Source organism: Blennius ocellaris (genome assembly GCF_963422515.1).
Source record: "Blennius ocellaris genome assembly, chromosome: 3".
Taxonomy (NCBI): domain Eukaryota; kingdom Metazoa; phylum Chordata; class Actinopteri; order Blenniiformes; family Blenniidae; genus Blennius; species Blennius ocellaris.
Window position 1 is genome coordinate 29,382,134 of NC_137652.1, and position 24,602 is coordinate 29,406,735.

General features: G+C 44.3%; 1 protein-coding gene across 5 annotated transcripts; it reads left to right on the plus strand.

Moving 5' to 3' along the window:
* Positions 1–571: 571 nt before the first annotated feature.
* On the plus strand, positions 572–24,545 carry LOC308148989 (dynamin-2-like). Of its 5 annotated transcripts, none has more exons than XM_080520592.1 (20): positions 572–973; positions 3,757–3,830; positions 4,930–5,079; positions 5,914–6,117; positions 6,491–6,589; positions 6,879–7,039; positions 7,617–7,759; positions 7,841–7,976; positions 9,304–9,371; positions 9,687–9,825; positions 13,379–13,465; positions 13,813–13,883; positions 15,884–15,938; positions 18,230–18,340; positions 18,454–18,563; positions 18,649–18,760; positions 19,316–19,483; positions 19,562–19,788; positions 21,390–21,617; positions 21,883–24,545. In XM_080520592.1, exons 1-20 carry the CDS (start codon positions 813–815, stop codon positions 21,950–21,952), a joined length of 2,574 nt encoding a protein of 857 aa, XP_080376718.1. In that variant the 5' UTR covers positions 572–812; the 3' UTR covers positions 21,953–24,545. The 5 variants fall into 5 exon arrangements, with proteins under 5 accessions (XP_080376718.1, XP_080376719.1, XP_080376720.1 ...); XM_080520593.1 differs by having other exon boundaries at positions 21,886–24,545; XM_080520594.1 differs by having other exon boundaries at positions 24,187–24,545.
* Positions 24,546–24,602: the final 57 nt, after the last annotated feature.

Genomic DNA, 24,602 nt, shown 5'->3' on the forward strand with positions numbered 1-24,602 from the left:
TGATTCAGAGTTTAAGTGTCACTAAAACTGAGTTAATTTGAAAACTTAAACAAACTCTTTAGAAGTATAAAAGGTATAATTTTTTTATATTTTTATAAAATGTATAAAAATATACATCAACCTTTTTCCTACAGCAATATTATCAGTATTCAATCTCATAAAGAAATCCCAGCAGTGCATCTATGTGTGGAAACAATTTCCCATCTGGTCATAGTTCTGTATGTCAGTAGACGTTCTATCTCACTTTGTAAGTAACAATTCATGAGAAAAATGAATTGGGGGGTTTGGGGGGGGGGGGGGGGGGGGGGGCAGCCAGACACAGTTTGTAATCCTGAACTGGAATCAAGCCGTTTTCCTCAGACTTTTTCTCTCTGTCAAAGTTCAAGTTTAAAAACTGGATCATTAAAAATGATGACGTATGAGCCGGATTTGGCAGACCTGCCCTCTGGCCAATGAGAGGAGAGAGTGGTCCGAGGGGCGGGGCCACGACCCCCGGTGGAGGCGGAGCCGCGGTGGAGGCTGGGTGTCGCCTGACCGGATGATGACAGAAGTTTTCATTCCAAAGCGGCGACTTTTCTCCTGCAGGCACATATTTAAGTGTTTCTCCTGCCGGGACGCTTGAATCTCTGATTGTTTCCTGTTGGAATTAAAAAAAACCAAACAAACAACTAAACCCGCCACGACTGAGACCGTCTGGGAACGACTGACACTTTTTTGTTGAGTTTTTTTTTTTTTGGCTGCTTTGGATTGAATCAGACCGGGAGGAAGAAGAGCAGGGTTGAAACCTGCGGGGGCTGACTTGAGGAGCCGCGATGGGGAACCGGGGGATGGAGGACCTGATCCCCCTCATCAACAAGCTCCAGGACGCCTTCAGCTCCATCGGCCAGAGCTGCAACCTGGACCTGCCGCAGATCGCGGTGGTCGGCGGCCAGAGCGCAGGGAAGAGCTCGGTGCTGGAGAACTTCGTGGGGAGGTTGTACCGCTTATTGGATCCATCAGAAACCCCCGCCGTGAATTTGTCTCGTGCAGACTGACACTTTCTGCCGTTGCGTTGCATTTGAACGGCGTCGAGCTTTTGCGTACAAGTCGCCAACGAAGCAGTCGGTTACGCGCCGCCTGCTTGTGCGTCGGTGCCTCCCAGATTCTTTTGCTTTTTTCTTTTCCCGAGGGTTCTCTTTTCCATTTTGGAGCCGAGCTATTCACGGCCAAAAATTACGCATTTTACGCAAGGAAAAGAACTGCTCTTGGTTTAGCCACAAGAAAGAAATGCATCGATTGTAAATGTGCGTAAAAGAGTAATTTTGTAGATCCATATATAAACCAGTAAAAAGTTCGTCTCCTCGTGAAGCTGCTACTCTTCTTTGCTTTATAGTAGGCCCATCCTGTCAAACATTTACAACAAGGCAGTTTCTCCCTTTCGTTTGCGTGTTGGAGTAAATAAAAACCTTTATTACGCGTCAGGTCAGGTCAATGTTTGACTTTTATGGGTGAGGCCCAGGGAGGCTGATTGCTGCTCCGATGAGGTCAAGTACAGTGATTCATCTGCACTGAGGTTAGAAAGTGTGAATGTTTGACTTTCAGCATGAGGTTTTTCCTTGTGAGGCTGATGAATGAGCTCGCAGGAATTTCTCTGAGCAGTTGTGGCTTTTTTTTGATGACCAATCACAATGAAACAACTGTGTCTGTTTCCATGTGTGGAGATCAGCCTTGTTTCTTTCAGTGTGCACAACCATCACAACCCTTTCCCCCAGGAAGAGCAGAGCCACACTGAGATTAGATAAACTCAGAGGAAATGTTCTGGGGAGAAGACGTTACAGAGTGAAGGCCGAATCCTCACGCTGAAGCTTTGCGATATCCACATTCACGTGAAGGCGAGCGCTTCCCTGGTCCAACACGTCCCAATGATTTCATTTGTTGTCCACGAGATTGGGAATGTTGATTAGGCAACCATGTCTCCTTTTTTTCCTGTTGCCTTTTGTCTCCTAGTCCCAAGCAGTGGCCGGGAGACAGTGGGAGCATTGATGTGTTTGTGCCGGGGTCATCAGTGATGTCACCAGCTGCACTGTCATGTGTCATGTGACACACTGGGTACCAGATACCCTCAGAGGGCCACTCGGCTTTGCTGTGTTTCTTAATTAGCCTTTTCACATGCAGAGATGGAGCCCCGGCTTTGAGCACCGTGTGGATTTCTCTGTTTAACATTCAGGTTGATGGCAGTTTCACAATTATTAAGTGTCTCCCAGTTTGGGAGCAGTTTACTCACAGTTGGGTTTTAAATACATTATAAAGATGATCCAGTTCAGTTCAGTAAAAAAAAACATCCCTTTTCTAGTTGATATGAAAGTTTCTACAGCTTTACCTAAATCTTTAGACTGAATGTCGGGATCAAAAGTTCTGTCATTGACTTATTCTTAAAGTGATCTTTTTTACGTTTGGTTGATTCTGTATTTTAATGACAAAACAAAACCTATTCTGATTTATTGTCAGTAAAAGTTTAAAAAGAAATCAAAGGTCTTTTTCCTGGCAGGGTGTTTTCAAACAACTGTGACAAGCTTCAATCACATCGAGCTCCAGAACTCTCTCTGACGCGCCTCCTCTCTCTACATTTCACTTTCTTCTTAATGTTAACAGCTCCTAAGATCCACAGACAATAACGGTGTAACTCTTCTTGTGTTATTTACATTTGAATACGTTTTCAATCAGAAATATCTCACTACTACTACTATTACCTCTAAAAGTACTTGTAGATATTCTGTATCTATCTGTGGTTTTTGGTTAAACTCATATAATAAATGAATCCTCTCATCACACTTACAAAGACTTGAGTTATAAAAAAAAAAAAAGTCAGCAAAAAAATCAGGTTTGAAAATGGCTTCGAAAGCTTTTATTTTACAGTTGTGTTTAAAAAAAAGAGTCTAAAATCCAAACCTGGAGCCAAAGTGTTGGAACCTTTGTTTGCTTCAAACTACAAAATACATTTTTAACTGATGAAATCTTTTACATCTTTTTTTACGTTTTTCATTGAAAACCAGTGATTTGGGTGGTCTGAGGAGTTGATGCTGGAGACGATTCGATAAATCTGATTTAATGGAGCTTCTGTGAAGCCGGTGATCGTCGTGTTATTGTGTTGTTTCACAAGCGACGGGGACGAGATGAGGAAACAGGATGGGATCAGAGTTGTGTAACATCCTGACTGCTCCGTCAGCACGGCTCTCCTCCTATCATCATATTCCTGCACTGAGGCGCTGCTTTCTGTGTGTTTGTGGCTGAATTCTGTGGTGAAAGTCAGTGGTGAACACACACTCACACACACACACGCACACACACACACACACACACACACACAGTCAGTGTAGGCACTGACCTGGAACTGATCACGACAGTATTGAACAGGCGTTTCTGTTCTCAGCATCATGGATGTGACGATTCAGGGCAGCGCTTCTTTTTCCTCGTTGCACTTTTTATAATGAACATGGTTGTAAGTCAGCCTGTCCACGTCAATAATGCAGACACTGAGACGGAGGACTGTGTGATTAAGGAGAACATTTCACTCCGTGGACTCATAACTCTGAAACGTTTTCTTCTTTACAATGACTCAAGATAAAGTGCACATGCACTCTTTCAGCTCCATTGGAGTTCTAGAAGCACTTGAAGGAGTGATGATGATGATTTACGGCTTTGGTCGCCTCAACACTTTGCATGAAAGGATCCCGGAGTTGTGTTTGTAAGTTAACCTTCAGCTGTGTGTGTTACCAGGGACTTCCTGCCCAGAGGCTCCGGCATCGTCACCCGTCGTCCTCTCATCCTGCAGCTGGTCAACAGTGTGGCAGGCGAGTGGCGTCCACACCTTTTACCTTTGAAATGCTTTCTAATACTGTAGTTCTTACATGGCAACTGTTACATGGAGGCACAGTGTTTGACTGCCACCATTACAGAAGTACAGGTTTGCTCTGATTCTCGCTCTCTATGACATCAAGATTACCATATTTTCCGCACTATAAGGCACCTAAATATCTCAAATTTTCTCAAAAGCTGCCAGTGCGCCTTATCACCCGGTGCGCCTTATATGCGGAAGAATTGCTTTACTCCAGACTGCTATTTGACAGCTGAACAACCAGAAGCTTTTATTTTGACAACTCTAAATCTTCAGAGCGGACGACACTCCACACAACACCTTCATCACTCATGGTTGCACACCAACATTCTAACAAACCAAAATAAACTAGATGAAATAATGACTCCCTAAACTGGGGAACAAAAACACATAAACACAATCAACACAACACCAAGCCCAACAACAACCCACAATAACCTCCAACAACACAAAACATGAATTCCCATCATGCCTTGCAGCGACCACCTCTGGACGGTAAGCAGCCGTCCTCAGTGCTCCTCAGTGCAGCCGATAGCTGCAATGAATTATGGGAGTTTCTGTTTGTGGTGTTTTAAATGCAATTATTGGGGGTTCTATTTGGTTTGTGGTGTCGGTAATCATTGTGTTGTGTTGTGTTTTTGTTGCTTAGTTCATGTAGTTTAGTTTATTATCATTATTATTACTGGTAGTTGTAAGTTGTCAACCAGTAGTGAAGAAGGTTTTGTGTGTAGTGTCCTCCTGGCATAGGCTGCAGGTAGGACTATCAAAATAAAGCGTGTGCACCTCTCTGGGTGTTAGAATCAGTGGAAAATGTAACCTAATGGCTTTGAGCTATAAAGGTTCCTGACCACTGGTCTATTCCATGCACCTTATAATGCGGTGTGCCTTATATATGAACAAAGTTGTAAATTATGTCAATCAATGTAGGTGTGCCATATAATCCGGTGCCTTATAGTGCGGAAAATACGGTAGTGAAAAGCTGGGATGAGAACTGGAACGATTGTTCCGTTTTCTGCCGTCTCTTTACTTTTCCTTCATATCCCTCGTTCATACAGAGTACGCCGAGTTCCTGCACTGTAAGGGACGCAAGTTTGTGGATTTTGACGAAGTCCGTCTGGAGATTGAGGCAGAAACCGACCGGCTGACTGGATCCAACAAGGGAATCTCACCCATCCCCATCAACCTCCGCGTCTACTCCCCTCATGGTGACTCACTCACTCACTCACTCACTCACTCACTCACTCACTCACTCACTCACTCACTCACTCACTCACTCACTCACTCACATGTTGACAGTCATCAAATTAAACAATCTCTTAAAATAGATTTTATTAATTGTTTTACAGCACATGCATTTTATATTAGGAAATTATTGATTACAAACCATTACATGAGTTGTTGAAGTTAATTTTTTTAAAAACTAAATGACTTTTTTTCACATTTTCTTTTACTATTATTTTATTGTTTACATTTTCAGTGTTCTTCTACGAGCGAGGCCTTTAATTATATCTCATATAGTGAAATATCGATCAGTTTTATTGTTTAGAGGGCTCCATTAGTCTTTATGCACACTTATAAAGCTTAGTGTGTGTGTCATCTGGTAGAGGAGTATACAAGTGTATAATCTACATTAGAAAAAAATGAGGACATCAGTGTTGGTTAGGTGATTTTGTTGTTGGAACAATGCATTGATCTACAATGCGAGCAGCTCTTCTTTACCTTTGCTATTGACTCTGCATTTGATTATTGATTGTTGAATAAATAGATTTGAGATTTTCTACTTTACTCATCCATCTAATTTGTAGCACCAACAAGAAAAAACAAACTGACGTTGGCCTTTTTCTTAGATCCCAGATCTGCTGCTTGTGCCACAAATGCTCATTGTCGTATTGTGTCAACACGCTGTTTGTGTTTGGATTTCTTTACGTTGCTCAGTTCATTGTGAGGCTCTTTCAGTTGGACGTCGTTTTATCAGCTGATCTTCAGGAACCACAGCCTGTTTGTTTCATGGTTTTATTATCAACCTTTCACTTCCTCAGTGCTCAACCTGACCCTGATCGATCTGCCGGGAATGACCAAGGTGGCGGTGGGCGACCAGCCCATCGACATCGAGCACCAGATCAGAGACATGCTGATGCAGTTCATCACCAAGGAGAGCTGCCTGATCCTGGCCGTCACTCCGGCCAACACCGACCTGGCCAACTCCGACGCCCTCAAGATCGCCAAGGAGGTGGATCCTCAGGGTGAGCCGACGCCGCGTCCGGCTTCCGTCGTCGCCTTTCAAACTGAACTGATCTGCTGCTGGAGCTCTGGAGAGACAAAAAAGAAGTTATAATTACCCCTTGCTCCCGCCAGTAGCCATTTACCCTCGTCTTCTCTCTATTAATCTTTGTCTCTGTGCAGGAAGCAGCTCACCACAATCATTAGCAGTCACATTATTCAAAGACTTCCTGGAAGCAAAGATCTATTAAATAAGATTGCTGGAGCTATAATTAAATTTAATCACCACTACCTTTATTTAACCTAGAGGATTCTTTTCAAGTGCAACCTTTATAATTGAGTCTGAATTATGTCTGAATCAGGTGAGTGTCCGAACCCCTGTCCTCTCTCACTCAGGGCTGCGCACCATCGGAGTGATCACCAAGCTGGACCTGATGGACGAAGGAACCGACGCTCGAGACATCCTGGAAAACAAGCTCCTCCCCCTGCGCCGAGGTCCACACACACACACACACACACACACACACACACACACACACACACACACACACACACACACACACACACACACACACACACACACACAATGTAAAAAAACTAGGTCTTCATAATTTCATTCGAGTCAAGATTAGACTGAAAGCACCACAAAGGCTTTTATTCACCATAATATGAACTCTGCAGAGCCGTTTAGATACCAGCATTGTGTTGAGAAGTGTTTTAATATCCTGTATGATGAGCTTTGTATAGACTGTGTGTGTGTGTTTGTGTGTGTGTGTGTCCTCAGGATACATCGGGGTGGTGAACCGCAGTCAAAAAGACATCGATGGAAAGAAAGACATCCGTGCTGCTTTGGCTGCAGAGAGGAAGTTCTTCCTCTCCCATCCTGCATACAGACACATAGCAGAACGCATGGGCACCGCTCACCTGCAGAAGACCCTCAATCAGGTCAGACACACACACACACACACACACACACACACGCAGTTGCCCCTTTTCAATCAGTTTCTGTCAAATAGCCCTTTATAAAGAAGGTTTTCTGTACTACAGCTCAAAGTCTGTTAACAGTTGAAACAGAGTTTCCTTCACTTCCACCCTCGGCGAGCCGTGCTTCATGTTTTTTACTGCTTTGAGCAGCTTCTGTTGGAAGGTGAGAGTTTCCTGTGAGGCTGCCTGTGGCCTCGGCGGCTACCGCATTTCTTCCTGTCGCAGCTTCCAGGATGATGATAAAGTGAAGCCCTGTGACAGGATGCACTGTGAGAGATCTAGTGATTCCTTCAGAATCGGGTTTCTTACCAAGTACAGTTTATACAACATGAGGAATTAGTTTTGATGACGTTGGTGCAACACAGTAGAACAAACGAGGTTAAAAAGTGCAACAGGAAGAAAAACGATGCAAGCAAAGTGATGCAAGTGTCCAAGTGGGATTAGGGGAGGAGGATACTTCCAGTACATGTTAATGTACCTTGTATTGTTGGCTGCTTGACCCAACCAACCATCCGTCACTGCGTTTCCTTCTCTGCAGCAACTCACCAACCACATCCGCGACACGCTGCCGGGGCTACGCAGCAAGCTGCAGAGCCAGCTGCTGTCGCTAGAGAAGGAGGTGGAGGAGTACAAGAACTTCCGTCCTGATGATCCCACTCGCAAGACCAAGGCCTTGCTTCAGTCCGTACCTCCACACACGCTCTGACGCAGGTTAGCGAGGGGTCAACGGGCTGAGGTGACCTCCACAATGTGAATCGGCAGGATGGTGCAGCAGTTTGGCGTGGACTTCGAGAAGTGCATCGAGGGCTCCGGGGATCAGGTGGACACGTCCAACTTGTCCGGCGGGGCGAAGATCAATCGGATCTTTCACGAGCGCTTCCCGTTCGAGCTGGTGAAGGTAACCCTGCCGTTCACGTCACTGACGGGGTGGAGGGAAGGCTCTGTTTGCCTTTCACTTTTATTGAAGAGTCAAAAACTGTCCAGTCACAAACTCATGATGCTGCCAGTGAAGCAAATGTTCAAAAAGCCACCCTGGTAATGTGCAGTTTAACGTCAGTATCGTGTTTTACCATTGATCATGTCACACCGTATGAAAGCAACAACTTCTCTTATGATGTAACATCAAACTTGTTCATCGTTAAAAATTCACAACAATAAGAGTTAAAAATTTTAATGTTTATCTTGACCATATTTAGGTCACTAGATATAATCTGTTGTTTTCAAATCTCGCTTTCTATTTTCTGTCATAATTGATCATTTGCAATTTATTTCTGAGCGTAAAGGCCAATAATTGGCTTTAGTTGACATTTACATTTTTATAATCACCTGGACACTCAAACGCATCAAAACGCAAGTCTGTCTTCAGGAAAACGTGTGTGTATGTATATATATATATATATATATATATATATACATATATTGTCTGTGGGGGTGTTGTGATATTGAAAAATAATCAAAGAGCTGCACTCGTTAGAGCGCAGACCGCCATGAACGCCACATTTGTTTGCGCCACCGACTTAGCATCGCTAGCGCGATAGCCGTTAGCCCTTATTGATGCTAACTGGCCTGTCAAGTAGCCACGGCACCATGTGAAACACTGAGCAGGGAGCGTCTCCATGGCAACAGACGCTGATCTCCTTTGATCCCCTCCATGAGGTGCCACTCTCATCCTTTTCATATTTTTCGGCAACGGTTAGCCGTCAACGCCCCAAAACACAACATTGCTTCAACGTTCGTTGGTGAAAGTCAAAACGAGGATCCATCAGCATGTTGCTTGTGCTGTTCTCTCTCTTTCCTCTTGCTCACGGTGTTGGAAGACATTCAACATTTGTTGAATGAAAGCCTGTAATCATCCATAGTTGTGTTTGATCTGCAGGGTTTACGGAGCTTTGATTCACTTCTGCTTGTAAAGACGCAGACGCTGAGTGACTTTCCACATTTATTTTAAAATGTTTACTTCCCTTCAATAACACGTGCTGATGGAACCAAACCACTGGTGCTTCAGCACCTGGAGGAACCCCGACTGCTGAACCTCATCACTGTTTATAGTACAAACCTTATGAATGCTGACGTGAGCCTGCAGCTACGTCTCCTAAGCGCTCATTAATCCAAAGCGAGAAAAGGACATGGCGACATGCAGTGCGTTGGTGGTGGTCGGCTGCACGCCGGTCAAAAGGCCTTGCTTTATACGCTCCGTGTTGAAATGTGTCTGCACGGCGTTCCAGATGGAGTTCGATGAGAAAGAGCTGAGGAAGGAGATCAGCTACGCCATCAAGAACATCCACGGAGTCAGGCAAGTTGAAAGCAGCACTTTCTGCTCAACCTTCTTGTCGGTTTGTCTCGTTTCTGTCGTGTTTGTCCTTCTTTAATGCTTCATTTTTCTCTGTGAGCACTTTCCATTATTTACGTTTTGGCAGCCTGGACGCCTTCTGCTCCAGTTGCTCTCGTTTGCCCTTTGTTACTCCTTGTTTGTTTTCCCTCCGTCTGCGCTAGCGTGTGCGTGTGCGTGTGTGTGCGTGCGTGCGTGCGTGCGTGCGTGCGTGCGTGTGTGTGTGTGTGTGTCTCCTGCTCCATGCCTCCATGTGTGTCTCGTCTGTTTGTCCTTCAGGACAGGCCTGTTCACCCCGGACCTGGCGTTTGAGGCTATAGTGAAAAAGCAGATCATTAAGCTGAAAGAGCCTTGTCTGAAATGCATGGACCTGGTCATCCAGGAGCTCATCAACACAGTCAGGCAGTGCACCAATAAGGTATCACTGCATGACTCCTGCTTGGACTGATGCTGCCCCCGCACAGTCGGTACCGCCAGGCGCTTCGTTACGATCAGTCGGTGAACGATCAAAGTTTTGCCTCTGGCTATTCCTGTTTCGCTCACTTAAGCCAGGATAGCCTTGTTTACCATTCTTTGGCTCCAAAATAAGTGGACTCCCTCCTTGCTGGGTCCTTCTCGGCGCTGAGCCTGAGCCCTGGCTGCACCGCGGTACGGTGGAGCGTCGTCTCTGACAGGCGCTGTGGTCGGAAACGGACGTGCTCCGGTGCAGGTTCATTGCAAAACAAGCTGCAGGCCTGGTTTGAAGCTGTCGCTTGAGAGACTGGGAGTCTGCAGTCCTCGTAACACCGGTGCACGGAGCCGCCAACAGGGGGCGCAGCAGCAGGGAATAGACACGGGAAAGAATCTATGTGTGCAGAATGCATTGATTTTCTTTTGATATAGCAGATGGCAGCCTTGCATGAAAAGCACGCTGAGTTCGTAGACTATTACAGAACATTTACATTTACATAATTATTTGCAAAGAAGTGCTAAAGAGGAAAACTTGCTGCCAAAATGCACCTGAATCACATCACCTCACGGTTTGGACTAATGAGTTTCAAGTTTCTACATGAATGCGACACAAGAGCAGAGTGTGGGTGAAGTCCAGCAGGACTGTGGTGGCCGTGTTTCAAAAGCTCGAGTCTGACTCTTAATGTGCATTTCTGGGAGGCAGAAATGCACATATTAAAACCTGCAGCTTGTTTTTGTTCTGAACTTGTTGTAGAATGAACTAACCTCTTGTTTTTTTCTTTTCTTTGTGTCATATCCCTACTTCTTCACCTCTCTCCCATTCTTATTGAAACTCTTTTCCCTCTCTGTTCCACCACCTCCACGACCTTTCCACCTCCATGACTGATGCTACACTTCCTCCTGATATTAAACCTTTCACCTCCAATGACCTCCCCCCCCCCCTTCCAGGACAGGCCTGTTTACCCCAGACTTGGCCTTTGAGGCTATAGTGAAAAAGCAGGTCATTAAGCTGAAAGACCCGTGTTTGAAATGCGTTGACCTCGTCGTCACCGAGCTCGTGACCATGATCAGGAAGTGCACTGAGAAGGTAAACACCAACAGCAGGCAGATGGTGGAAGAAGTGCAGACGGGAGGTCTGAAAGAGTGAAGATGAAAAATAAACATGCAAATCACTTAAAAAAAAAAAGAAAAAAAAAAGGTACAAATTAAAGCCGTTGCCACTGTCGGTGTTGTTGATCATCACCCTCCTGCTGCTGCTTGAAGGCTTCACTCATTCTGCTGCTTCCGTCTGCGTCGACCCTCAATGACAAGCCCAACCCCCCGCCACCCCCCTGGTCTTGGTCCCTACTACCCACCTGGCACCTCAACAGAGACTTACCCCCCCCCCCCCCCCCCCCACACCCCTCCTCTTCGGAGCAGATGCTCCCCTCACACTGTATAGAAGTGTCAAACCTCTGGCTGGTGTTTAGTCTCATCGACAGTTTCCTGTGGCGTGTTTCTTCTCCCCGATTGACACCAATAATCCCCCCCGCCCCCCCCCCCACACACACACACACACCCTCATCTCTTTGTCCCTTTCCCGCCACCCCACTGCCTGCTCTTTATCTCTGTCTGGACTCTTTTTCTACTACTTCCACCCTGATTCTCCACTCGCCGTTAGTTTGAGATGTTTTTTGCATGGAGCTCGTTGAAGAGCTGAACTCTTCTGAAAAGAAACCACTAACAAACCTCTGCGGCGTGCGAGACTTCTCAAGCTGACCTCTGAGTCGGTGCCTCTGCCTCCTGCATGTCTGTGACCCACATTCACACTCGGCAATACAATGTGTGACTCATGAGACACGAACCTGTGACGTAGTGATAGGAAGAAATGAGTTTGGATGTGTTTGGCCAGGGAGTCGTGACGTCTCAGTGAAGTCATCACAGAGCGTCTCCTCCGACACCTGAAGGAGTCGCTATCCTTTCCACAAACAAACAAACAAACAAACATAAAGCATGTAGATCTCCGAGTGTCTGAGATCTTGAAGTAGGGGGGGGTGGATAAAATTAGAATTTGCATGTAACAGGTTTAAATTGACCTTATTTATATACAAATCACATATATAATATCATTTTTTGATTTTCAGGTTGCTACTGCCTGCTACTGGCCATATAAGGAAAACCGCGTTTTGGGCGAATTTCTCGAATTTTGCCACTTTTGACAAGTTTTGTGATTTAATGGCTCAACAGTAACGTATCATATATTACATTCACACATTTGTCATGCTAATCAATGTTTTATTTGTTTATTTTAGGTAGAAGTAGCCAAGTTTTCAGAATATTTGCCACTGTGGGACGAAAGAGAACAATGCTAACACCAGAACAATTTGGCAACAACCTCAAGATAGTTTTGGGGAAAACAACTGACAGATCCACTGTTACCTTGACAGAATTCCGTGCCGCGATGGAAAGACTGTCTGTTCAGCCATTATAATCATTAATAATGTGCATGCTATTGATTTTTTTTTGGTGTGTTCTAGTATAAACCATACCTTTTAGTTCATAAATAAACAAAATAAAACAAGTAATCACTATATTTGTACACAATGTTGAGACAGAGTCATTGTCCATTATCATATAGAGCTGAAAAAAGCGTGCAAAAGTGTGATATACGCAGTACATCAAAACATGCCAGTAGCAGGCAGTAGCAGAACCAAAATTGAAAATGCAGGTTACTTGTGTGTTTTATATATAAATAAGGTCAAAATAAACCTGTTACACGAAGGTTTTGGGAAAAAAGGTCATTTATCCACCCCCCCTACTTGAAGGGGGAGAAAAATTGAGCCAATCAGTGGAAAGTTTTTAGTTTTGATGACTTGACAGCACAGAAATCTCAGCGCCTCCGTTACAGAAGGTCGACAGTGGAGGGGAAGAAATCTTAAAAACTAAATTAGCTGGATTGGATTGCTTTAAAAAAAAAAAAAAAGACTTTGTAAAATGTTGTTAGCAGAGTGCTAATCGATTTGAATTGATATTTGTAAATGACAATGTTCAATGAATGAGGGGTTTAGAAACATAAAGAAGCTGTGAGACAAAGATGAGAAGAGAAATGTTCATCCAGCCGTGAGCTGGACTGTCTAACCCACATCGTCGTCCTGCTGGACCAGCAGGACGACGATGTGGGCAGCGGCAGGAGAACATCAAGCTGGACTTGAGGAGGAGGAGAAGGAAAGATGGAGAGTTACACATATTTATCATGTCCAAGCTTTAGTTTCTTAAAAGCAGAACATGATTGGACCACGAAACACCTTAACTTGAAGAAAAACACATTTTATTACCAGTGTGAAGCAGATCTGTGTGTTGATATTTACTCTCAGTGGTCTCACACACACACACACACACACACACACACACACACACACACACACACACACACACACACACACACACACACACACAGAGTGTTATTACAGTGTTGTGTAAGCTTGCAGACGACAGGTGTGTGTGTGTGTGTGTCCTGTCATTGTGTGTGTGTGTGTGTGTAGCTCACCTCATATCCTCGACTGAGAGAAGAGACGGAGAGAATCGTCACCACCTACGTCAGGGAGCGAGACAGCAAGACCAAAGACCAAGTGAGTTTGGAGGGGGGGCTCTACACTCTACCCTCTACCCTCTACACTCTACACTCTACCCTCTACCCTCTACGCTCTACCCTCTACCCTCTACGCTCTACCCTCTACCCTCTACCCTCTACCCTCTACCCTCTACCCTCTACCCTCTACACTCTACCCTCTACCCTCTACACTCTACACTCTACCCTCTACCCTCTACCCTCTACCCTCTACACTCTACCCTCTACACTCTACACTCTACCCTCTACCCTCTACCCTCTACCCTCTACCCTCTACCCTCTACCCTCTACCCTCTACCCTCCACCCTCCTCTTTGTGCCATAACACCGGTGGTGTTTTCCTCCTCAGGTGTTGCTGCTGATCGACATCGAGCTCTCCTACATCAACACGAATCACGAGGACTTCATAGGATTTGCCAAGTAAGAAGATAAGCTCAAATGGGGAAAAAAACTAAATGATTCCACTCAACAGAAAATTGTCTGATTAGGCAAAAGTTTAATTTCAAATGTTTTTTCTTTTTTCCTAAAAATCCCCTTTGTGAGGTTTATAAATTGGGAAATGTTTGGAATTGATGCATTCTGAGATCTAAAAATAGAAATCACAGGTGTGTTTTTATTTTGCCTTGTATAAGACTTTTTGTAATTAGAATGAGATCTCTCATTGAGACTCTCATTGAGACTCATATTTATAATAGATATGATATGATATATAATATGATACTGTATCTATTAGCGCTCTCTGGTGGACAAATTGCCGCCCGCACACATTACTGAAACATTTTAATTACTGAACCTTTCAGAGAATTTGTCTCTATTGACACACACACACACACACACACACACACACACACACACACACACACACACCTTTGCTTACAAAAAGTTGTATTAAATTAATATTTCTAAGTGTGCTTGTTCGACCACCAGAAGATAAAAAGGTACAAGATGCATAATTAAAATTCAGTTTAACTCTTTATTTTTATACGTGATAAGAAGGAAACGGGTACTCATTCCAATACTAATTATAAATCACTATACTTTAAAAAAAAAAAAAAATTTTTACACTGGTTTGCTACTGAAGTAAAAAATGTGAGTAGTTTTACCGGCTCCTTCGTCTCGTATTGACCAGTCGGGTCACGGCTGCTCCGTTTTCCGCTCTATGCTCTAGAAATCTGAAGGTGCTGAGTTTCAATAAGTGAAAATGTTGTCAGACTGGTAAACTTCATTCTGCTGTCAAAAATGTGTTTTTCACTGTGTTGATCATCTATGCTGTTTCTATTATACAGCTTTGTCACACAGAAAGATACAATTACAAGATTAAATGAATTTGCTATAACTGTAATTATCATTACTACTACTAGAGTACTGCCTCTTTTACTTCCAGTGAGTTAAAACAATATAATCCAGCTTTAGTTTCAGGAGCAAGTGGAGTCAAACCTCCGACTTCGTTCAAACTGAGCGAAGGAAACCGGGTTTCCTCTTTTTCAAAAAGGGGTGATTTGAGTGAGTCGTTGAGTAACCATGGTAACTGACTCAATGAAATATGAACTTTCACCGGATGAAGAGTTTCCTTCACTGTAAAGTGCTTCAAGCATCACAGCAACATTCAGCCCGTTTCCGCTGTGGAGGCACTGACAGGCTCATCAAGCGTCCTGTTGGGGGCGCCAGAGAGCTATAGCAGTCTGAGCGGCAGGGGGACACTTTCTCCTCCATGTAGAAATGATAGGGTAATAAATGCAGGCTAAAAACAAATATGTTGTCATTTTATAGAAGAGTTTTTAGGAGTGAATGTTTTACTGAAGGTTGCTGGTTGAAATCCCACTGCTGAGTCATCGCAGAAGGCCAGTGCACGGCACTTAACTCCGGGGGTAAAACGTCCGGGGGTAAAACTCGTCCCAAATCAGTGATTCCAATCATCCACTCGTCATGTGATTGTAACTCAAATATTTCAATGCAAGACATTTAGAAAAGACCCATCAACAGTTCCATCCTTCCAGGGTTCATTTGCATATTGAGGTCATATTATGGGACTTTCATCATAGATTCAGTGTCTAAAATATGGTCCACATTTCTCTTGAAAAAAACCCAAAATGATTAAAAAAAAAATCCTAATCTAAAATTTTTAAATTGTCTAAAAACGGTATCACTTCTTTTGCATAATATCTGTTAGTTTTTGAGATGCCCATGAAAACATTTACTTCCTGACAGGCTGAAAATAGTTTACATTTTTTTTATTTAAAATTTTCCTAAAATAATGTGAAAACACTGAGCTCACTACGATCACTACAGGGTGTTCAGAGGTCAAAGGTCAATGTGGTTCAAGCTCTGTGGAAGACGTCCAGACAAAAGTCTGTTTCCACAGCGAGACGTGAAAGAAAAACCTCGTAATGTGGCGTTTTAATGGCGTCTCTGTCCGGCAGCGCCCAGCAGAGGACGGCCGCCAACGCCACCAAGAAGAGAGTGATGCCCAACCAGGTGATGAGGAGCTGAAGACTCACTTTTCTGCAGCCGCTCTCCTCTCCTCTCCTCTCCTCTCCCCTCCCCTCCTCTCCTCTCCTCTCCTCTCCTCTCCTCTCCTCTCCTCTCCTCTCCTCTCCTCTCCTCTCCTCTCCTCTCCTCTCCCTCCTCTATCTCCTCTCCTCTCCTCTCCTCTCCCCTCCCCTCCTCTCCCTTGTTTTTCCTCCGGTCATTACGGCCCTTCGTCGCTTCACATTTTCATGCTCTTGTTTGTGCCCCTCTTGTCTTCTCTCTTTATTTCCCTCTCCTCTTCCTCCTCCTTCTGTTCCTCCTTTTAATGGCCCAGGGAGAGATTCTTGTAAGTACCCCCCCCCCCCCCCCCCCACACACACACACACATACACACACTTCCTGTTTCAGGTGGGTGGGGGGCGTTGGCGGCCGGTCACTTGGCCGTGTTGAGAAGCAGCGTTTGTTCTTGATGAGGAGGAAGTGAAAGCGAAGCCGCTTTGCTTGAACGAAACACGTTAGGTCGTCGCTTCGCTTGGAAGATGGACTGCAGGCTGGAGCGGCGCTCAGGCGGGATTTACATCCATGACGACTTGAACCTTGTGGTCCACCACTGCAACGGTCTCGCTAACTTTACCTCATCAGAGCTGCGGCCTGAATGTTTTCCTGTGGTCTCAAGAAGGAGAACTTTCAATTCACTCATGTTCATTTCCTCCTCCTCCTCCATTCATCCCATATTTAAAGCAGCTGTCAATGGGCACAAAGCCTGGACTTACTGGACCACTGCTCCGTCCATTCATTTGGATTATTCTCATCACAACTAATTAAGTTCCTTCAGTTCACTTTAATTCAGTCCAGTTCAGTTTGTTTTAGTTTCTTTTCATGCAGTTTATAAGTATTTATAAACTTTATATGTATATATATAAGTGCTGTCAATCGGTTAAAACAAATCAACTAATTAATTGCACAATTTTCTGTAATTAATTGCAATTATTCACATTGTTTTTCTCAAGACTGAAGCTTGTAATGCTATTTATTGAGGTTAAACCACGGAATTAATGTCGACTCAACACACACAGACTATATTTACATTCAAAGACTATTTTCACAACGTCCTTTTAGCTTTCGGTGAAATTGTTTCTCTCCAAGATTAGGAAAATAATAAAACACAAATAACTTAATTAATAAACATCTAATATAAGTCTGGGTTTTGTTAGAGTGCAGATCCACCACTTGACAATTTCAATATAGTGGCAAAAATATACTGTATTGTGTACACACACACACACACACACACACACACACACACACACTATTGCTCAGATCAAACCTGCAATCAAGAGAAAAGCCTCCTCGAACCCAACTGAGTAGAATTGTAGTAAATCAGTTTTAATTCTAACATTTTGGAATCGAGGTGATTTATGGAGTCGAGCAACAATCAGCTCCTTTAAAAAAAAAAAAGAAACCCTGCTCTTTAATTCAGGTGATCGCTGATTGTATTGAACAACGACCTCTGTGTGAAGGCGCTTCAGTCTAAGAGGTGCTTCACGGAAAATATATTCCACCTCAAGAACTAAAGAAATAGATTTTTTTTTTATTTAAAAAAAAAAAATCTTGAAAAAAAGTGTATGAGGTGTGCATGTCAGTCATCATCAGTAAAAACACTCAGTTCTAAAATAAGTAATCTGATTACCTGAATGACCAAAAGCAGAACTGCGAGCATTGGTTTCATTTCTTGTCCTTAGATTGTGAACACATCACCGCCTGCTAGTTATTAAAATAAAACACACATAAAAATGACTAATTGGAATCAGAATTAAAATACATAAACCCGAGAATCACACAGAAACAAACGATTTAATCCCCAGACGATATCAGAGATTTGATATAAAAGCTGAACATGTTGGTCATTGAGACTGAGACCAAGACATTTTCACGGAGGAGCAAATTCGGGAAAAAATATAAAATGCAGAAGATGAATCTCACTACTTCTAAAAAGTGCTCTTTAAATAAAGTTATTATTATTATTGTTATTATTCCCCGCAAAAAGAGAAAATGTCTTTTCTTGTGTGTGTGAAGCGGTGGATGTCCTGCAGGTGTTTGGACGTCGCTGCTCCGTCAGTACTTTGTGCTGTTCAGTTTTCTTCTAGGTCACTTTGATGCTTTGTCAAGAGAATACTTGCACGATTTGTTGTTGTCCGTCCGCCGCCCCCGCTCTATGTCCTGCTGGTTTTCGTGGCTGAAGGCGCCCCCCTGTGGCGGGAGGACGGGATGGTCACCTGTCGTGCTCTCATGTGCAGGTGATCCGCCGAGGCTGGCTCACCATCAACATCAGCATCATGAAGGGAGGATCCAAGGACTACTGGTTCGTTCTGACGGCGGAGTCGCTCTCCTGGTACAAAGACGAAGAGGTGAGGACGACGGGGCAGCAGAGCCTCACAACGTCCACGTCTCACAACGTCCACAGTTCACTAATGCACAACGCTAACTATGATTGATGAATGAACTAAAACCTCTCTCTCAGGAGAAAGAGAAGAAGTACATGCTGCCGCTGGACAACCTGAAGCTCAGAGACCTGGAAAAGGGCTTCATGTCCAGCAAACACGTCTTTGCCATCTTCAACACTGAGCAGAGGTCAGGCGCGTTGGGATCGTCCTCGCCGGACACATTAGAGGCTTCAGCGCCCCTCACCGGACGGCCGTGTGTCTCGTCCTCACAGGAATGTGTACAAAGACCTGCGTCAGATCGAGTTGGCCTGCGACACTCAGGAGGACGTGGACAGCTGGAAGGCGTCCTTCCTCAGAGCTGGTGTTTACCCAGAGAAAGACCAGGTACCAGCGCGTCTTCATGTGTGTCATTCAGCAGTAATTACCTGGAATTACTCGGAACGTATAAAACAAACGTGAGAAGAATTCCTGGGTTAAGGGTGATGAACATGGCCCCATAGTTTGGAATACTTTGTGATACTGTATTTTAAAGATTCATGACTTTGACGCGAAGTTTTATTAATGTGTAGTTTTACCCTCCACCTACTTCTAATTATATACATTGATTTCATTTCAAAACAGAATAAAAAAAACTCCAGGAATAGATGACGTGTCCTGTTAGGCAGCCCTTCACTCAATGAACACCATGTCCATTAAAAATATATGTTCCTCCATCAGGGATTGCAGGAGCTCAAAGCAGTGCTGGCGTTCTGTTCGATATGTCATCATTTATTAGACATACGTCAATAAAATGTATGAATTGGTTTTACAAAAGGAGCTGATCAGATCTCCCGAGGCGACGCTGAGCTCCCGCAGTCTCGCCCTTCAGTCCCCGTAACGCCAGCGAGAACCTGGTCCTGAGTCTCGGCTGTCCTCTGCGTCCGTCTCTCTGTCCCTCAGGGCGAGAACGAGGACGCTATGAGTCAGAGCGACACGGTGTCCATGGACCCTCAGCTGGAGCGGCAGGTCGAGACCATCCGCAACCTGGTGGACTCGTACATCGGCATCGTCAACAAGACCATCCGAGACCTCATGCCCAAGACCATCATGCACCTGATGATCAACAACGTACGTGTCCTCCGCTCCGTCGCGGCTCTGCGGGAGAGTGGTGGGTGTTGGTGACGTGGTGTGAACTGCCGTCTCCAGGCCAAGGACTTCATCCACTCGGAGCTGCTGGCCTACTTGTACTCGGCCGGCGATCAGGGCAGCCTGATGGAGGAGTCGGCGGAGCAGGCGCAGAGGAGAGATGAGATGCTGAAGATGTACCACGCCCTGAAGGAGGCCCTGGTCATCATCGGAGACATAAGCACCACCACCATCTCCACCCCCATGCCGCCGCCAGTGGACGACAACTGGATTCCCAAAGAGCCCAGGTAGCGAGAGCAGCGTCGGCGCAAAAAACGCTTCTTCCCGGTCTTTCGATCTCTTGGGAATCGTTTGCCAGTTCAGCAAACGCTTCCCTGTATTGATTCCGGTCCGGTGACGTCGCCACGCGCCTAGCGTAGCTCGGTGGAAGCCTCGCCGCGGCGTCGCTCACCACCGCGGCGAGCAGGAAACATGGCGGCCAAGCCGCTAAACGCTCCCGAGTCCGGTCACGTTTGATGTGAGGACGACGACGGGACGACTCGCGGTACTTGTAAAGTGGATTGTTCATTTAAGGATGAAATATTTTTTAATATTAAGAATGATGATGATGCATTTTATTTGCACTTTACATTTATAAAGCTCAAAGTGCTAAAAGCAACAATATAAAACCCCTAAAAAAAACTAATAAAATCCATAAGTGCAGTCAAATAAGGGTGTATAATCTTCTTTGCAGACACGGGTCCATATAAAACAAGTACATAAGGAGAAAAAGAAATAAAAAATAATGAAAGATACAACACACTAAACTGTGGATATAACCATTATTTTTTTAATTTAACTTGATAGTCATGTTTAACACTATTAATCACATTCACACACCAATCCTGTCCACTGGCAGCCGTCTGGGGTTCAGCCTCTTGGACATTAGGATGTTAGGCTTTCGTCCAGGCAATCTATTACACTGGAAGAATCCCATGACAAATTGTTATTTGGGAAGTTAAAGTCATGGTCTTCACCTCTCCTTAATTAGATTTAGAATTTATTTTAGATTCGATCAGGTCAAAACGGCTTCAGGCTTTCTGGACCTTTCATGTCCTCTGCTGTCCGTCCATAACGAACATCTGGATGTCGAGTGCGGAAGCTGAAAAAGATGAGAAAGTATTTGCTCTTCATTCGGTCGGCCTCAGGTTCTCGTCGGCTTGTTTTCACCGGTAAAGGCTGAGATAATAATAATAATTCTGATCTTATTGGCACATATAGAAAATGTCTCTGGCTCCAGTCCGTGTTAGAACTGAAGCTACTTGGTGGTGATTCATGGTTCCTCGGTGTGAACGAGTCATTAGACGCAGGAGACGGATGGAGGTGTTTGAAACGACGTCTCCTTCTGACAGTAAATTCCTCTTTTAATGATGAGAAACCTCCAGCAGCGTTCCTGGACTGGCCGTTAACCTTCCCGCTTCCTGGAGTGTGAACCCACTCTGAGTGTTAATGCATATAATGAATTTCCTGTCTCACTGAGCCGACTTGTTACTAGAGAGAGAAGACAATGAGAGCAGGAATTATGCAAATGAACCAAATGTTTTTCCTTCCAACTTCACTGCATTGTTTGTCCAAACCTCTGAATCTCTGCCCTTCACTGCTGCTGGCCCGTCCCTCCTGGAGGAAGCAGCGATAGAGGGATATAGAAATGTCTCCTGTGGGTTTATACATGGATAATGTGAGAAATGCCTCGTGAATGACAATAGACGAACATGTGGTTTAAAGGTCGTCGTACGTCAAACAGCCCGTCAAGGAAACGGAAAACTCTGAGGAGGAAACGTGAATCCAGGAGATCTGATGTGTTGTGATTCCGACGTCGTGTTTGTATTCCCCTCTGCTATTCTGTCAGCCCGCCACCATCCTCCCGTCCCGCGGCCTCTACGGCGCCCCCTCCCAACCGCCCGCCAGCAGTCCGGGGGTCCACGCCCGGCCCCCCTCCCCCCCTCAACCCCTCGCCGGCGTTCGGAGCCCCACCTGTGCCGTCGCGGCCCGGACCGCTGCCGGACGCTGCTGCTGGGCCCCTCATCCCCTCCAGGCCGGCTCGGGTTCCTCCGGCGCTGCCGCCGGGGATTCCCAGGTAACACACACACACACACACACACACACACACACACACACACACACACACACACACACACACACACACACACACACACACACTGGTGGGGACTGCTGCTCTGGTGAAGGTTCGCTCTGTTACGTTATGGCTTGTGGTGCTTTGGGACTCGGTGCATGACTCTCTGATGATGTGTTATTTCTTGCATGCCCCCCCCTCTTCCCCCCCTCCCCCTCCTCCCCCCTCTTCCCCCCCTCCTCCCCCCTCCTCTCCTCTCTTCCTGCAGCAGAAGACCCCCGGCTGCTCCCAACAGACCCACTGTCATCCGTCCTTCAGAGCCCTCCCTGCTTGACTAGAAACACACAAACATCTTTGTTTTGTTGGTTTTGCAGACTTTGTTTGTACTCACATGTTGATCCCCCCGTAGAAACACTCACTCAAATGTATGTTTCCCTCCTTGTAACGACGGACTACTGCAAGTGGTAATCGGATGCTGTTTCAGTCTGTGCATTTCGGAAATATTTTGTATGTAAAAGTTCATGATTCCTTCAATTTTCTTCATTCAGTTACAAAAAGGGAAACATTTGATTTATAGGCCATGTATCAGCTGGTATTTTAAATTGTTCCTATTTCATTTGACATGAAATACATCTTAAACCAGTATGTAATGTAACTTTCTTTATATTATGGTAAGAAAATCCATTTTAGAAGTACTATTTGGTTTGTATTCTTGAGGATGTTGCTGTTTTCACACAATGAGCACCTCAATAAGTAAGCAGCACTTTAAAAAAAAAACAACAAAAAGACAGAAATCTAAATGTTCCAAGCTTCAGATCAGCTTCTCCAGGTTAACTGAAACTTATACGCTTCAGTATTTTTTGTACGCTTTAGTATTTTTGGCTTCTTACTAAGAACTTTGAAAGTATGCATTAGTTCTGTTTAGTAAAGTAAAACATGCTGCAGCACTGTGTTGTCTTCTGGTAGGACGATACTGAAGCGTGCGTACTCGCAGTGTTTGCTTCTTCTTGGTTGGGTTTTTGCTCAGGAACCCGGTTTCCTCCACTCGGGTGACAAATTGGAAGCAAATTTGTTTTTCAAACTTCATTTCTGTGTTTGACTCCTGACCTCCTGACCTGCTCTCGTTTTCTTTCCCTCTTTCAATCGTTTCAAAATTAAAGTGAAACCTAAATATTGCACCAGAATTTCCAACATGATCTAAATTACAGTCCAGGCTTTACATGTTTAAAATGACAGTGGATTATTATTCTTATTTTGCTCAATTGATCTTTCATGTCTGCGCACCGCGTGAATGAAAATGGCCAAATAATTGAAGTTGAGGAGTCTGACATGCTCTGGCTTTGAGTTATTTTGTTAAAAAACAAGTCATGATGAAGGAAAACAACAAGAAGGCATCTCTGGGTGGAATGAATAAATAATTCAAAAGATTTGGTTGCCATGTCATCTTCTTCTTACTGCTTTATCTGCTCGTAGTTTTCCCCAAATTACATCTAAATGCAACTTTCTATTTTGTTAATTAGCAGTTTGAAGGGAAATACATTTATAAATGTATTTTTCAATATTTCATCGACTGGCAATTAAGCTTTGACTGCAGGATATTAATGAGACTCCATATTTATAGATATTCCAATACAGTACTTTAAAGTTGAAGTAATAAATATATTTATGTTGTATCATTGCAGAGTATGTTGAAAAGCATCATTCTGAACAAAATCACACATGATCTCTTCAATTGGGGCTTGACAATACTCAAATAAATGCACTTCTCATTGGACTTACATTTGAAAATAATATACTAATGTCACTGTCCTATTTAATGTACTCATTTTTTTTAAGAAGTAGCCTAAAAAACCTTTTCTACAGCGAAGGGGGCAAAATATACAAGTAGGAGTACTTATTAAATCATATATATCATTGTCTTAATTAGTTTTACAGAAACAGGAAAAAAGCAGATACTAAATATTGTGACTCTCAATAAAGGGTCAATTCAGGATGGATGGACTATTTCATTTCATATCTGGAGAGAAAAAGACAAACTAATGTGCTGAAAGTGAAAGATACTAAAATGATAATGAAATCTCAGCCCACCACATCTCACTAATGCACCAGAAGAGAAATCCTGTGAGTTTTATTTTCCTCTTTCGCAGCTCCAGATGATTTTGTCTGTTGAAATGAGGCTAAAGGTTTTCTTTTCACTGTCGAGGTTGCAGAGTCCTGTAGTCTTTACTTCCAGAGCGCCTCCCTCTGGTTGGACACGTTGTCACAGCAAACACGTTCAGACACTGGATTTCACTGAAGCTCAGGCTTCAGGTCGACGCTTCCTCATTTGCATGACGGTAAAATGGAGAGCGGAACACCTCTCCTTCTTTTCTCTCTTTTTCCTGCGTGCATCCTGCAAAGATCTGCTTCATTGACTGGTGGAGCCACATAGTCGCCATAGTAACCGTCCGTGGGTTGCCTGTAGCAACGCAGTAAAGAAAGTGTTGCTATGCTTTTTGGACTGTGGGGGGTTTTCGGTGATACTTGATCAGAAAACGAAACAATAAATTGATCTCCTGCTCCTCCCACTCAGGCGACCTCCAGTCCCGTCTCGTCCCAGCCACTGGTGAGGGGAGCCACACCTCCGTCCGCCTCGCAGTCCGTCTTTGATTTCTCTCTGTATGACTCAACGTTTGCAAAAATGGGACTCAATGAAAAAAGGATACTTTAAAATGGTAAAGCAACCAGCAGCCATTCACCATGTGCCGAGTTGACCTCAGTCTGACTGCAGACATGTCGTGTTGCTGAAGGAGGAATCCTGTGTAACAGGTTTAATTCTACGCTTAAGTATTGATGTTTTTCTTTCAGAAATATTTGACATTAGGTGATCAGTTGAAGTAACTTTAAATAAATTCTCGTGTACTCGCATCATGTTTGTTAAAATAAAAGGCATTATACTCGCCTACTTCTGTTGGTCTTAATTCAAGTCATGATTATAGATATGCATTC